This window comes from Cyphellophora europaea, assembly GCF_000365145.1.
Source record: "Cyphellophora europaea CBS 101466 unplaced genomic scaffold supercont1.2, whole genome shotgun sequence".
Lineage (NCBI taxonomy): Eukaryota > Fungi > Ascomycota > Eurotiomycetes > Chaetothyriales > Cyphellophoraceae > Cyphellophora > Cyphellophora europaea.
The window spans coordinates 263,035-277,503 of NW_008481808.1; the positions used below are offsets into that span (position 1 = coordinate 263,035).

At 53.5% G+C, this 14,469-nt stretch overlaps 6 protein-coding genes across 6 annotated transcripts; 4 read left to right on the plus strand and 2 right to left on the minus strand.

Annotated features, from left to right (window-relative positions):
- Positions 1-525: 525 nt before the first annotated feature.
- On the plus strand, positions 526-1,944 carry HMPREF1541_01573 (uncharacterized protein; the record flags this gene model as incomplete). The annotated part of the gene is made up of 1 exon (XM_008715932.1): positions 526-1,944. The coding sequence occupies one exon, from the start codon at positions 526-528 to the stop codon at positions 1,942-1,944; it is 1,419 nt and encodes a 472-aa protein (XP_008714154.1).
- Positions 1,945-2,121: 177 nt separating this feature from the next.
- Positions 2,122-2,569, minus strand: HMPREF1541_01574 (uncharacterized protein; the record flags this gene model as incomplete). Its single annotated transcript, XM_008715933.1, has 2 exons — positions 2,122-2,250; positions 2,312-2,569. 2 exons carry the CDS (start codon positions 2,567-2,569, stop codon positions 2,122-2,124), a joined length of 387 nt encoding a protein of 128 aa, XP_008714155.1.
- A 572-nt stretch (positions 2,570-3,141) lies between these two features.
- Positions 3,142-3,815, plus strand: HMPREF1541_01575 (uncharacterized protein; the record flags this gene model as incomplete). The annotated part of the gene is made up of 2 exons (XM_008715934.1): positions 3,142-3,392; positions 3,470-3,815. The coding sequence occupies 2 exons, from the start codon at positions 3,142-3,144 to the stop codon at positions 3,813-3,815; spliced, it is 597 nt and encodes a 198-aa protein (XP_008714156.1).
- Positions 3,816-4,348: 533 nt separating this feature from the next.
- HMPREF1541_01576 (2,3-bisphosphoglycerate-independent phosphoglycerate mutase) lies at positions 4,349-5,911 on the minus strand (the record flags this gene model as incomplete). Its single annotated transcript, XM_008715935.1, has 1 exon — positions 4,349-5,911. One exon carries the CDS (start codon positions 5,909-5,911, stop codon positions 4,349-4,351), a length of 1,563 nt encoding a protein of 520 aa, XP_008714157.1.
- Positions 5,912-6,850: 939 nt separating this feature from the next.
- Positions 6,851-8,505, plus strand: HMPREF1541_01577 (uncharacterized protein; the record flags this gene model as incomplete). Its single annotated transcript, XM_008715936.1, has 2 exons — positions 6,851-7,060; positions 7,114-8,505. 2 exons carry the CDS (start codon positions 6,851-6,853, stop codon positions 8,503-8,505), a joined length of 1,602 nt encoding a protein of 533 aa, XP_008714158.1.
- Positions 8,506-8,909: 404 nt separating this feature from the next.
- HMPREF1541_01578 (uncharacterized protein) lies at positions 8,910-11,705 on the plus strand (the record flags this gene model as incomplete). Its single annotated transcript, XM_008715937.1, has 1 exon — positions 8,910-11,705. The coding sequence occupies one exon, from the start codon at positions 8,910-8,912 to the stop codon at positions 11,703-11,705; it is 2,796 nt and encodes a 931-aa protein (XP_008714159.1).
- Between the last annotated feature and the right edge of the window lie 2,764 nt (positions 11,706-14,469).

Here is a 14,469-nt window from a genome sequence, read left to right on the forward strand (position 1 = left end):
TCGTAGGCGCTCTCGGCTGGATTTCCCCACCAGCTCAACTGATCAGCAGTGCTCCTGTACTCCGTACCTGCAGCCGGCTTTTTAGCTCGATCGCTGATTAAAACGGGTTCGCCCACCACGCCCCGGGCTTGCGCCATCTGTGGCTTAAACGACATGTGGAGCGCCCTGGTGCCCATGGTGAAGCCTTGTGGCCTAGGTGGCAGCCTCGCCAACACCACACCCTTCGATCCTCCCTGTAAATTGACACGTTACCGCTCATCAAAGCCAATAGTGCAACAGCGTCATTCAGCCAACGTCCGCTCGCTGGGTAGCTCTATGAGTTTTTGCAAGGCAAACCGTCGTTATTGGATCATCTCATGCAGATTGATCGGCCTGCCTGGGCATCGGAATCAAGTTCTCGACGCCTGCAATACGTCAAAGGCACATCATATGACTCGGGAAACGAGTGTGTCAGCTTGAGCTTCCATCAAGGCCAACCAAGAATTTGCGCATTGAATAAGCGCTATCTTTGCGGCGATAGCGTCGATGGCGGCGAACGAACCACTTGATCAAACAGGTTCAACCTCAACATATATTGATTTTGACTCTCTCACCTCGCCCGACTTCTCACCCTATGAGCACGCAGCGACGCTAATCCAACGCACAAATAACCCTTCCGAGTCAGTCGATCTCAACACGCCATTATCACGAGCACTATTCGATCTCCAGGAAATCGACTCCCATATCCACACACTAACTTCTCGCTCCGCCATCGATATTCTCGAGTATACCAAGACGCAAAACCATGCGGCGCAACGGATACTGGAACGTGTCGATGAAGAACGCACAAAGCTGAACGCAAGCTATGCGCGTCTCGAGAAGGAAGTTGCTGGCCGCTACGATCGAGCGATCGAGGCTAAGACCAGTGCTTCGCGGAGCTGGGAAGTTCTGAGGTTAGGTCGTAGCGTCCAGAGGGTGTTGAACGTCGCGCGTCAGTTTGAGACAGCGATCTCAGATTCAGGTTTGGGCAGCAGTCGAACTGGGAAGGAGGACCACCGCGCATTACTACGGGCTTCCTACATTCTCTTATCGTTTCGAGAGCTGATGGCTGGCGCTGAAGGGCCTGAGCTCGGTCGGGTAAACCTTGTCCGGACTTTGCGTGGCCGCATCTTTGAAGACGGGGAAGCACGAATCCTTGATTATGCTAGAAGGGTTGTCCGAGAGTTCTCTATGAGCAGCTTAGCCGGTCCAGCAGCTGCTAGTGCCACGTTTCGCGATGCAGAAGACAATCGCTCGCGTTTCACCAGTGCGACCTATATCCTCTATCTGCTCAGTCCTGCGCCTAGAATAGACGGCAAGAGTATGAACAAGTCCGACTTCGAACCAGAGTACCTGCTCCGAGCCCTACAGAGCTATCTGCAGTCGGCCATCACGTCGAGTTCTGCAGCCATGGGTAGAGCTTTAGCGCAGCTTCCCTCCCTTGAGAAGACCATGATTGACATCAGTGCGCGGTGTCAGAACATTGTTGCTCTTGAAGCGCTGCTCCGGGGCATACAAGCACCAAACCATCCGTTACTGCACGATGCGGCACCCGAAGGCGAGGTGAATAGAAATGCAAGCAACGATGACGATTTCCTGGCCATCGAAGAGGAGAAGGGTAATCTCCTAGATCCGCTTCTGCAAGCGCTCGACACAGCCTCTCTACCTTCATACTTTTGGCGCTCTCTGGCAGCGTCCTTGGCAACGAGAGTGCAGGAGATCCTGCACAGAGGCGGCATCTCAGCCCGAACACTGCGAAGTCAGAAGGAGGGCGTGCGGACCGAGATTCGAGAGTGTGTTCTCCGCGGATCCAAGATGCCGGCCAGCATTTCTGGCAGCGCTGCTGGCAAAGAGGAGATCGTAGGCAATTGGGAACGAGAAGCTGCCGTCATGATAGGAGCGGTCGTCGGTGTTCTGGGTCGTTAGCCGATTTCAAGAGACCTTAGATCGTGCGTTGAATCGAACAAGCGGAGAATATCTATTATATCGTCGTGCCTCAATTCTGATATGGTACACTGAACAGATGACCCGCCGACTCAAGGCCACCACTCGTTGCGCTATGCACATACATGCCATTTTTTATGCCAACACATACTATGACTCTCACGAGAACCAACCACCACCCCTCTTCTGCTTCGCCTTCGCCGCCATCTTTGCATCGTCTTCTTGAATCTTCGCTATTGTTTGGTCGCGCTTCCACTCCATCACCCGCTTCTCTTTGAAGTATTTGATCTGCATTGAACCATTAGCACACATGCACTCTTGATCACAGACAAACACTGGGAAAGCTCACCCAACTCCTTGCGCAGTCTCGTTCATAAGCCATGACTTCCTGTGAACAGACTTTCCTGGCCTGCTCGTCGTCCTTGATCGCATCTAGGATGTTGTTGCGATCTAAGCACTCAAAGAACAGATCTCTTGACTCGTAGCATATCTCCCGTTTATTTCTGTCCGGCGCGACGTACCCGCCGTCGTTTGAGCGTGGAGGGGCATTCGCGGCCGGCTTTGAGGGCGAGCCAGAACCCGTTAACCAATCGAGGCCCCAGACCATTGCGTTGATCTCTTCGCTGCGATTGTAGTTGCTGACCCGGGACGGAACGACAGTAGCGAGAGTGTCAAATATTTCGCGGGCAGGATTGTCCAAGCGCGGAGAGAGTTGTAGTCGCTGCGTTCATCAAAGCTGTATTGAACTCCTCGACATCCAAAGATCTCCATGATCTCACCTCTCCAAAATTTGCCGCGCGCTAGACCGCGCCTAAAAGACCAAGTTGCCGGCGGGACCACCACCCATTAGGCGCCCATCAGGCTGTTAACCAATTCTCGCTAGGCGTCATCCGGGACGTCAAGCGGACCGAATATCAAAACTCCAGGCAACTTTGTCCTCGTCCCACTCATACCTTGCTCATATTTCACGCAGTATCGAAGCCTTCACTGAGCTTCGACCTAAGACTCGCTGCGCTCTTCACTGAACAATACCGCCAGCCTCAGGGCACTACTACTGCGCGGGCATACAACCTCGGACCTAGTCACCTCAGTGCAACTCAACGCAACTCGACCGCGGCCCCAACTACACAAACCTTCCCCATGCCTCAACGGTAGCACGCCACCCCCTCCAGCAACACGATGCCGCCTCGCCGCCGACGGCCCCCCCGTCCAGGCGCGCTCTCCGATCTCCCACCGCTGCGCATCCTGCGCGCGATCCTCCTCCTTCAAGCCTCCTACTACAGCACCTCACTGATCCTCATCCTCTTCACAACCCTCGTGCTGGGACAAGGCTTCACGCCATCTCTGATCCTCGACTGGCGCGCCGTGCGCGGCGACAACACCCTGGGCTGGGTCGTCGGCATCTGCTGGCTACTAACCGGCTTCATCACGTACGCCCCCTCCTCCCCAACCTGCTCCGGCACCAATCACCCTGTCTCTCCCCCCGTTGCTAACTCATGACCTCTAGTGTGATACCCATGCTAATACTGACGACACGCCTCTCCGCTTCCCTCGTCCCCGACTTCGCCCTCACGATCCACTTCCTGCACCTCCTCACCACCTCGTTCTACACGCGGCGCCTGCCGACGAATTTTCTATGGTGGTGCCTGCAGGCGTCGAGCGCGGGCCTGATGGTGCTGCTGGGCGTCTGGGTCGTGCGGTACCGCGAGGTGAAAATGATACAAGGGTTTGGGAAGCGGAAACCGCCTGCCAGTGGGGCTGCGGGCGATGGTAGTGGTGGTGGTGGTGGCAGCCGGGGAGGGGAGTACGAGATGGTAGAGCAGAGGGATAGAGGGGGAGATGAGAATGTTTAGTTGTTTGGGACCGTTCATAATACACTTGAAGAAAAGATCACATGTGACTATGAACGGCGGGCTCAGTCAAACCCGGTCTTGAATGTTCTTCTATATTGTGTCCCTCGACAGTGATTGATGACGGGACTAGACACTTTGGTCCGACTAGAGGAAGGCCACAGAGCCACAACGAGCAAGGTATGCCACCGCTGTTCATCTATGAATACTGACACCCAGGCTGCAGGCTGGTTGACAGCTCTCCTGGCTCCTAGAAGATATTGCTTGTGTGCATTTTAGGGTCGCTGCCCCTGTTCATCTGCTTTGCGTCTATTCGTGTTTCGATCATCAGCCATGATTCATGCCATCGTCTTGGGATTAATGCAAGCAACTACACACGCCCAGCTCGTCGAGCCTGTTGCGCATGCTTAAGTACTTGACGCGGTCTCTGTCGTGTCGGGTCATACCACACACTCCCCAAACACCGTCGCTCAAGTAACTCAACTCAGTCATACAACACACGAACGTAAGTCAACACAACAACGCAAAGGCCGAACTTACTTCCGCACTAGCAGCGAATGCCCTCCCATGTCTTTTGGTTTCTCGATGCCCATGCAGTCCAGTACCGTGGGCGCCACATCTCCCAGCACGCCGTCCGTCTTCTTCAGGCTCCAGCCCTCGGGCGCGTTTGCCATTACGAAAGGCACCTTGTTGGTCGTGTGGCTCGTCTTGGGGTCGCCCTTCTCGTCTAGCATCTCCTCCGCGTTGCCATGATCCGCAGTCACGAACAGCACGTAGCCCTCCTTTTTGCATGTCTCATACACAGAACCAATGGCTTTGTCAGTAGCGGCCACACCCTGAATAGCGGCCTTATACACGCCAGTGTGTCCAACCATGTCCGGTGGTGCGAAATTGTTCATCAGGAACTCGTGCTTGTTGTCTGCGATGCGCTCGGACAGCTTGTCAGCTACCAGCTGCGCCGACATTGGGGGTTCGAGATCGTAGGTTGCGACTTTTGGCGAGGGTATGAGTTCGCGGTCTTCGTTCTCAAATTGCTTCTCGACACCACCGTTGAAGAAAAAGGTAACGTGGGCGTACTTCTCGGTCTCGGCAATGTGACATTGCTTGACACCCTGCTTCGCTAGCCACTCGGCTAGAACGTCATTCATTCGCTGCGGCTCGAAGGCTATCTCGAAGGGGTAGTCGGTTTTGTATTTGGTCATGGTGAAGATCTCGATGTCCTTGGGATACGCATAGTCTGGGGTTGGGGAGCGATCGTAGTCGCCAAGCAATTGGGTGATTTCGCGGACGCGGTCGGAACGGTAGTTGAAGAAGAAGAGCGTATCTCCATCCTGCACGCGACGGTCCTTGCCACCAACGATGATGGGCTTTAGGAACTCGTCGGTCTCTCCCTTCTCGTAGCGCTGCTTGATAGTGGCGAGTGGGTCATCGCTGTCCTCGCCCTTGCCGTGAACGACACCGTCCATACCAACTGTCACACGCTCCCATCGCTTATCGCGATCCATGATATAGTAACGTCCAACCACGGTAGCAATCTCGCCTTTGCCGATTTCCGTTGTCTTTGCAAGCAGCTGCTCCATGTATTTGGCGGCGCTCTTGGGGTCGGTATCGCGACCGTCACCGAAGAAATGGATGAAGACCTGCGGGACCTTCATCTCTGCGGCGACTTGCAGCAGGGCATACAGATGCTCGTTCTTGCTGTGGACACCACCATCACTGATGAGGCCAAGGAGGTGCAAGCGCCCATTACCATCAATAGCACGCTGGAAGGCCTTCTTGATGATCTCGTTCTTGTTCATCTCACCTTTTTTCACTGTCTGGTCTATGCGGACAACATCTTGCCAGACTACGCGCCCAGCACCAATGTTCAAGTGACCGACCTCTGAGTTGCCCATGAGACCCTCGGGGAGACCTACAGCCAGAGAGGAGGCTTCGAGCTCGGTGTAGCCTTGAGCGGTCTCCGAGCCGTCCTTTGCAAAGCCATCCATCACCGGGGTCTCAGCTGCAGCGATAGCATCGCCATCGGGGCGGGAGGACTCGGAGGGGACTCCCCAGCCGTCAATGACGATGAGGACGGCTTTTTGGTCGATTTTGACCATGCTGACGAGTTGTCTAGTAAACTTCGAGGTTGCTCTATGAGATCTCGAGGTCTCTTTAGTCTAATCGAAGCAGACACGAAACGGAAATAGCTGTTGAGAAAGCAAGGGAAATTTTGTTGACGCGTGGGGGAAAAGCGAGCAGTTGAGGGGCAGGAAAGAACGAGCGACGTCACCCGGAGTTAGAAGCTGCCTATCTCCAGAGCTTGTCTTGGCCGCTTGAGTCGCTTTCGTCTCTCAAGGGCTGTTGTCCAGGTCACCAACGTCGAAGCTAGCCAATGTTGCTACATCAGCAGCAGCAGCACATGTCCAACAGGATGCATTATTCAATGCGGAGTCAGAGATCTCTGCGGTTGTAGAAGTGTTTGCGATTCGAGCGCCACTCTTGAGGAGTGGTATTGATGGAACCTGGCGCCCTTCCTCCGGTTAGGGAACACGGAGCAGCCAGCTTCGGCAAGTTCCATGCGTGCGGCGATCATCTTTCGGCATAATGTACGATCTCAACCTCGAGCAGAAGGCCTGCTGCTTTCCCGTGTTAGCATGCAAGTACATCTCGCTACTCCAGCCCGCACTTAAATGGGAATGAGTCGCCACTCTGAGTGACTGGCTGACTTGTAGCCTGCGTCCGTAGGTGCCATTGTTTGCATCGGTGATTAGGAGCATTGATTGGCAGTCCGTCACTCACGAGTTGGTGCAGCTCGTAAACTAATCCTCCTTGTCGTTTGACCCCAATGCAACCTGTACGCTGATAGGCTCTGCTCTCTCTAACGTCTCCAGGTCCGCCCTCGATCTGCGTTGCCATCAACCGGAACACTTTGTTCCCGAAGTAACCACAGAACCACGACTTTCGGCAACATCCTCTTTGGCAACTCTGTGTAGCCTGCAATTTGTTGCTCTCTTTCTCAGTCCGTTTCATATCTCACTCTGGATCAAACCGATAATATGTTGGCCAATTTGCCTCTTGGTCCGTACTTGATCCCATGTCTGCTCCTCGTTACTGTACTGGTGGGCGTTATTAGCAGGCACAAGCCTGGGAAACCCCCAGATCTTCCGTGGCTGAATCACCATGAAGGCGAGTGGTTCGGTAGAACGCGAGCGCGGTTTCGCACCGTTGGCAACTTTCGCGACTCAATACACTCCGCCTATACCAAGGTAAATGAAACGAACCTGCCTGCAAAGAATCACCAGGAACTAACAATCGACAGTACTCGAAAGCCGCACAATCATGCATTGTCCCGTCTCTTGCAGACGAAGTCATACTGCTCCCAGCACAATGTATCGACTGGCTCATCGCGCAGCCTGATTCGCTGGTGTCGAATCTAGACGCTATCAAGGACGTACTCCTGCCACATTATACGCTACTTCGCCCAGACATCGTTCACAACCCCACCCATCACCAGACTATCCGCGGCCCATTGACTCGCAACCTTGCTGGACTCGTACCCGATATCTTCGACGAAGTGGCGAGCGCTTTCGACGACTTGTGGGGCACTGACACATCCGAGTGGAAGGAAATCTGCCCGTACGAGTCAATGCTGCGGATCGTTGCACGAGGTAGCAATCGGGTCTTTGTGGGGAAGTCGCTTTGTCGCGACCCGGAGTTGCTCGACATCGCTGTCAAGTGGGCTCAGCTGATGCCCATGTCTGCCTCAATCCTAAGACAGTTACCGCTATTTTCGCGTCCCTTTCTGGCTCCGTTGATCACTTTCTTCAACCACTGGTACGCTCGAAAGTTCATCAAGATCGTTAAGCCAGAGGTTATACGGCGACAACAGCTGGCCCAGAGCCAGAAAGCCGACAAGCCAAACGATCTATTACAGTGGACCATCGACCTAGCAGAGAGTTCAGCTCTTGTGTCCGAACGCGATCCCGAGACGATTGCTTTGCGCCTGCTAGTGATCAACTTTGCAGCCATCCACACATCTACTTTTAGCGTCACGCATGCTATTTTCGACCTCGTCAGTTCTGACTCTTCGTATCAGTTGCAGATCCGGGAGGAAGTGCACGAAGCTCTCGCTGCTAATAGCGGAAAGTGGGATAAGGGCGTCCTTCAGCGGCTCGTTAAGCTTGACTCCAGCATGCGTGAGTCCTCTCGGCTCGGCTCATTTTTGAGTTTTGGCTTGTCACGCAAAGTCATCGCGCCAGACGGCCTCAAGGCTCCCAACGGCACGCACTGTCCCCGTGGCTCGACCATTGCCGTGCCTACCAACGGCATCCACAATGACGCTGGCATCTACGATGACGCCGCAGAGTACAAACCTTTCCGTTTCGCTGACCTACGAGAGTCGGCGCCTACACCGGACGACCAAGAAGCGGAATCACCATTAGAAAAGAACACTACTCATCTCGTCAAGAACGCCAATCTCTCATTCGTGTCTCTCTCTCCTCAATATCATCCATTCGGTTACGGCAGACATGCCTGTCCAGGCAGATTCTTCGCCTCAAACGAGCTCAAGCTGCTGCTGGCATATATGTTTGATAACTACGAGATCGAAAGTGACTCGGCGCGGCCATCTCGTAAGTGGGTGGGATCCACGCTCCTGCCGCCGATGGTGGAGAAGGTGAAGGTGCGCAAATTGGACAACGTTGCAGTTTAGTGGACATTTATCTTGACCCTGGGGCTGAGATCCAGAGTCAAAGCGTTTAGCGAGATCTGAGCAGGTTCAGATAGGCGTATGGGAGGTTAAAATAGAGGCCACCGACCTGCGCGCATAGAACAATGACTGTATGACATGGTCCCTATGACCCACCGTAGACCAAGCTAGCCCCGCCCTTAGGAGCGGAAAGTGGACTCATCGCGAGACAAATCCACGAATCCATGCACGACGCGTCGTTGTGCGGTGAATGTCAACTTCCCACGCTTTTCACCGCATACATGCCTTGCGCTCGTCCTGATACGCGTCTTCAGCGTCTCTGAAACCGCTATCACCTTTAGATCATTTCCGTCGGAGCACCGTAATGTCATCCGGCGGACTTGGCCCCTGCCAACAGAACCCCCGCAATGGGCGACCCGCGTCCAAGCCGTGTCGATGATACACTCCAAAACCTGTTCGAGAGTCTGGTCACTCCTCCTTTGCCAGGAGAGCCTGACTCAGATGCCGAGTACCGAATCGAAAACTCAATACAAGCCGCACGGGAGATCGTGCAGGCAGGTCAAGGGCCCCTTCCCCCCGAAGTCAACCATGCGCCCAACTTGATAAAGAGGAAGTTGCTACGCGAGAACGAGTCGCCGGAGAAAGCTGCCAAGTTCAACAATCTTTATTCGAGGCTGCTTGCGCTTCCCGTACTCAACCAGAAATGGGCCATTCTTTATCTGCTTCTCCAGATATCGGATGCTGACCAGCATTATGTTGAGTATGAGGCACCTCAGTCACCATCAGCGGGACGCCAGCACGTCAGCACCCCTCAACAGTATACACAGGCCAGACCCACAACAGGAAGCAGTGTCACAAACGAGGAACAAGCGGCAGTCGCTCAGGAAGAACCCGCGCTCTCAACTCCTCCGCGACCCAAGAGCAGCGGACACCGCTCTGAAATGCCTCGCAGTCCGGGCAAAGACTCTGTCGCTCCACCAAATCCACGCATACCTCATGGACCTCCGGAGATTGAACTGCTCAGAGACCTACCCTTCAACTTACAGGGTCTCTCTTCAGCTAGTTTGGCTTTCACATCACCTGCCACGATCAAACTTCCTAAGACACTCCCCATACCGATCCTTTCCCTGCTTCACACCCTGGCAGAGCCCTGTCTCCTGTACAAGGATATGGCCGACTTTGCTGCCGGACAAGGTGGGAGTCTCATCAACCAGAGCCTTCGAGCAGTAATAAGTCAGGAGCTACGTTCTTATCTTAGTCTTGTCGCTTCTCTGGAAGGAGAAATTCGGCGTGCTTTGACGGCGCTCGAGAAGGGCGATGATCCAAAGAGTGTTCGTTCTACGGGCGTCACTCTCAAACGATGCGTCATATGGACCAGAGACGCTACGATGGGCCTCCGATTGATGAGTCTCTTTGTCGAAGAAGCTAAGCGAAAGAAGGGGGGTCAAGTTATATCTCTGATTCATGATATGTCATCCACACATGGCGACCCATTCGTCGGCTCATTCGCTCAGAGACTACTGGCTCAAGTTGCTCGACCATTTTACGAGATGCTCCGACACTGGATCTACGATGGTGAACTGGTTGATCCTTTCCACGAATTTTTCGTCACTGAACCGGATCCTCATACCAAGCCCGACGTTGATCCTCGCCGAGTGGCCACCTCGATCTGGGAAGATAAGTACAAGCTTGATTCGGCTATGGTGCCGTCAATAGTCTCGGCCGAGTTCGCGAAGAAAGTGTTCCTGATTGGCAAGTCACTCAACTTCGTCCGCAACAATTGTGGTGACTCTGATTGGGTCATCGAATATTCGAAATCGAACTCCAAATCTCTCGACTACGCCAACACGACCAGTCTTTTTTCTTCTATCGATGCCGCTTATGCCTCGACGATGTCACGACTTACGCACCTAATGTCCAACAAATTTGGCCTGTTCACTCATCTTCTGGCAATCAAGAAGTACCTCTTGCTGGCACAAGGCGACTTCATCGAGCTATTAATGGAGTCTTTGGCGCCCAATCTTGATCGACCGGCCAACTCACAGTATCGTCACACACTGACTTCGCAACTTGAGCACGCCATCCGACACTCCAATGCTCAGTACGACGATCCTGAGGTTCTGCGGCGCCTGGATGCACGCATGCTGGAACTGTCTTCAGGCGAAATTGGCTGGGACTGCTTCACCCTTGAATATAAGATCAGTGCTCCATGCGATGTTGTCATCACCCAGTGGGCAAACACGCAATATTTGAAAGTCTTCAATCTGCTCTGGAGAATCAAGCGTGTCGAATTTTCGCTCAACACGACCGCACGACGATGCATCACCGGAGCCAGGAGCGTGCTTGCGGCAGTTGATGACAAGTTGGGCCGCGATTGGAAGCGAGCAAGATGTGTAGTGGCAGAGATGGTCCATTTTGTCAACCAGCTGCTTTACTACATCCTGTACGAAGTTGTTGAAGCCAGCTGGGCTACATTGCTGTCCGAGCTACGAAAGCCACATGCAACACTCGATGACATGATCGAAGCCCATACCAGATACCTCAACAGCATCACGCGGAAAGGCCTTCTTGGACAACCATACCACTCTTCGACCGGTCAACGCGAGGACAGCTTCCTTGCTCAGCTGCATTACATTCTCAAAGCCATGCTCTCGTATCGAGATGTAGTTGACAGCTTATATTCTTTCAGTGTTGCTGAGTTTACGAAACGACAGCAGTTTTCGGCGAAGATCGAGCAGAGGACTGCTCAAGGGAAGTGGGGTATCACGGAGAAAGACCTTGCCGGCAATTCCAGAGCGAGCACCCCAAGCCTCATCCCTCCCAGCAAGTCCGGCAAGCTTACAGACTTGGGTGATTCTACAGACTCGCCGCTGTTGAAGCCTTTGGGAGGTCTGAGCGTGGCTGACGATCAGACATTGCTCGAGTCACTTCGCGCAAGGATGCTTCAAATATCGGCAGAATTCAGATCTCGTGTCAATATCATGCTCTACGACCTGGCTCATCAGCCTGACGCCGATCTGCGCTTCCTTGGCGTTGTTATGAACTTCAATGAGGTATACAAGCCCGTCAACGTCCGGAGACTGCAGCGGAGAGAAAGAGAAAAGGAGAAGCGGGACAAAGAACGTCAGAGCGCCGAAACCAACGGTTCTGCAGTCGGTGGCGGGGATCGGAAGGTGAGCGAGACAAAAAGTGCTAAAGCCTGAACATTACTGCTCGAAGGAGCTGGCCACTGGCGCAGGGCCGAAGACGCAACTTATGGCTGACCAGGTTTAACGACCGGCAATTCGGTACGAAGCATGTCGTGTCTGTTCACAAAATGTCTTGAACGGCCTTCTATCATTGTCGGCCAAGTGCTCTCTTACCCCGCTATTTGCGACAAGAGACCAATCAAGCATTTGCTTTCCGCCCGGGACTGATCACTACACCTGCTCTTAGTGGCTATACTGCCGAGTTTGCGAAGCTAGGAGCATACGTCAAGCTCTGCTATGAACGGCGACTCTTCCACATAGGTCGATGTCCCGGACAAGGAGCTTTCAGTGTTGTAGCGTTGCAGGGACGTCATATCGACTGCATGAGGAGAGTCTGGGGGAAGGGACAGACGGCGCTTGGCAAGTCTGATGTTGGATTGTCGCGTCGGCCAGGCTTGGTAAAGGGCTAGGAGAATCATGATCGTGCCGAAGATGAGAGCCAGAACGTTTTCCAGTGACATGACTAGCGACTGAGGATGTTGTGTGCGTAAAGTCCAACGTTGAATTACTGATATAACACGGTGGAGATACCGGCCTTCGCGGACGATGTAAGGTTCGAACACAGCAGAATACAACGAAAGCCAGTTGTGCAGACTTCAGGACTGCTGAGATATAGAGGCTAGGCCACTGTGAAGTGTGTGCAGCAAGTATAGGATCCGACTGTCTATTGCCACTTTGATGCGCGGCGAAGAGGCAATCTACGTGGAGCAGTGGATGTCGTAACTGTAAATACGGCGTAAATTACCGTTCACTGCCTGCCCGCACGGGTGGATGGAAGCTTCCTGGCGCGTTGACGCCACCCACCCACATGCAGGGCTGTATGCTTGCGTAGCTATCCGTATCAGTTGTGCTTACTCTCTTGGTGACGCTTACCGAAAGAAGTGATGCTCTTGCTCCTACGTAAACTGGCCAATGCCGAACTCGATTGCCAGAGGCATCTGGAACGGATGCGGCAAGGCAAGCCATGGTGGATTGTATCAGCTCCCTTGGAGTGTTAAGGCTGGAGAGCCAGCTGTGCGACGTGATGCCGCGTGCAGCGGAAGCAGAAGACTTCGAGTACGTGGGCGAGCTGCTGGCCGCAACCAGGCCTGAAAGAGGCTGAGCAGAATCATGACTATCCCGAACGAATACGATGTTTGCTCTTTGTTTCCGGTGACGTCGACGTAGTGGTAGTACTCAGCGGTATAGTGTGAAGCAGAGTTGAGTGGACAAATCAATCGTTCCTGTTTTCGAGATGTTGACCATGGCGGAAGGGCAACCGGATTCTCAAGTTCCGCCTCGAACAGCAAACTACTCAAGGTCTATTCTTAAATATCGAACTATAGATTCACGACTCTGAGCTGTGGACATTTAGACAACTGTCAATCTTCTGGTGCAGCCTTGCCACTGTGTATCCTGACTGTGATTGCAGGTTGGTCCGCAGTCGTTTGGGGTATTCGCCGCCGGTGGGACCCCGCCGCTCAATGATATTCGATTCCAAAGTGACAAGGCCACCGAAGAGCCAGGCTCGTCCTTGATTCTGGGCATTTAGCTGTGTAATGCTGTTTGCAGCAGCTCAGTACACTATTCACCATGGCCAAATATCTGTCGCACCCTATGAGCATGTGTTGCTTGCAGAGCCACTCCAGGGTTGAGACCCTCCAGGTGGCTTCCTCGCCGAAAACCTATTTGCCCATCTTCCGACGCCAGAAACACAATAGAGGCGATTCTGAGCATCAATGATGAAGAAAGCAACATCAACGAACGACATTGGTCGGCACGCTTTCCAAGGAGTCAAAAGAGGCACCGGGATTATGCATACGACTGGCATAGCATGCTCGATGTCTTCTTCGCTTTCGGATGAAACGGATGACACAATTCGGACGAGTGTACATCTACGCCAAGCCAGGAACGAGGAGGCGCGAAGGAAGTACGTCAAGTATTGGGACAAGCCCCCCGACCCAAAAGCGGGTTCGACGCTCTCTGACTTTAAGTGGTGCCGGCATTCAAGCAGCGACAAGGCAGAGTTGTCACAAGTATTAGCTTTCCGCAGGAGCGCTCAATGTCGACGTCGGATGTAGTTGTTACAGATGATTGGACCGAGGCAATTACCAAGACTCGAAGCTAGTTAGCAGTGCCTGCTCGGAAACGGAGACCAGCTCCTCAAACGTGCGTCTGATTTCGGAGGGCTCATGGCCTGCGATCGCAACACCAATTGAACAGCGCCGAGGGCTACCGCAAGCTGATTGCGCAAGGACTAGAGAGACGGTGCGGACCGGAGTCAAGAGCTTTTCGAACTGCAGAGTGCGGCTCACGGCTGGCACCGTGGTTGACGTAAACTTCCTTCGCTTCTCCGATTGCGTTTCTCCCAGGCAAGGGATTGAAAGAAGGGTGAGCGCACGCAAAGTTGAGGGTGGGAGGCAAAACCGGCTCCCAAAAGGTTCCCAGTCAGCTTCAAAAGGACTGTTTGCGAACTGTGATATATCTACATTAGAAAGGGTGTACCACTGAGCCAATGTGGCGTGAAAGTACAGTGGGTGAGGGAAATGTTTCGCATGCAGCTATTATCGTCGGAGAATTGCTAAGTCAGCAAGTGCCAGGGGCTCGGGTGACTTTTCAGGGGACCCGAAGCCACGGGACTGTCTGCCAGTCTGAATATAAATTCACGGAGTAGAAGCAGCCGTCATCGCTGAGATACATGCTTACCAGTAGATGTCGTCGATGGTCGAGATCGTGATGG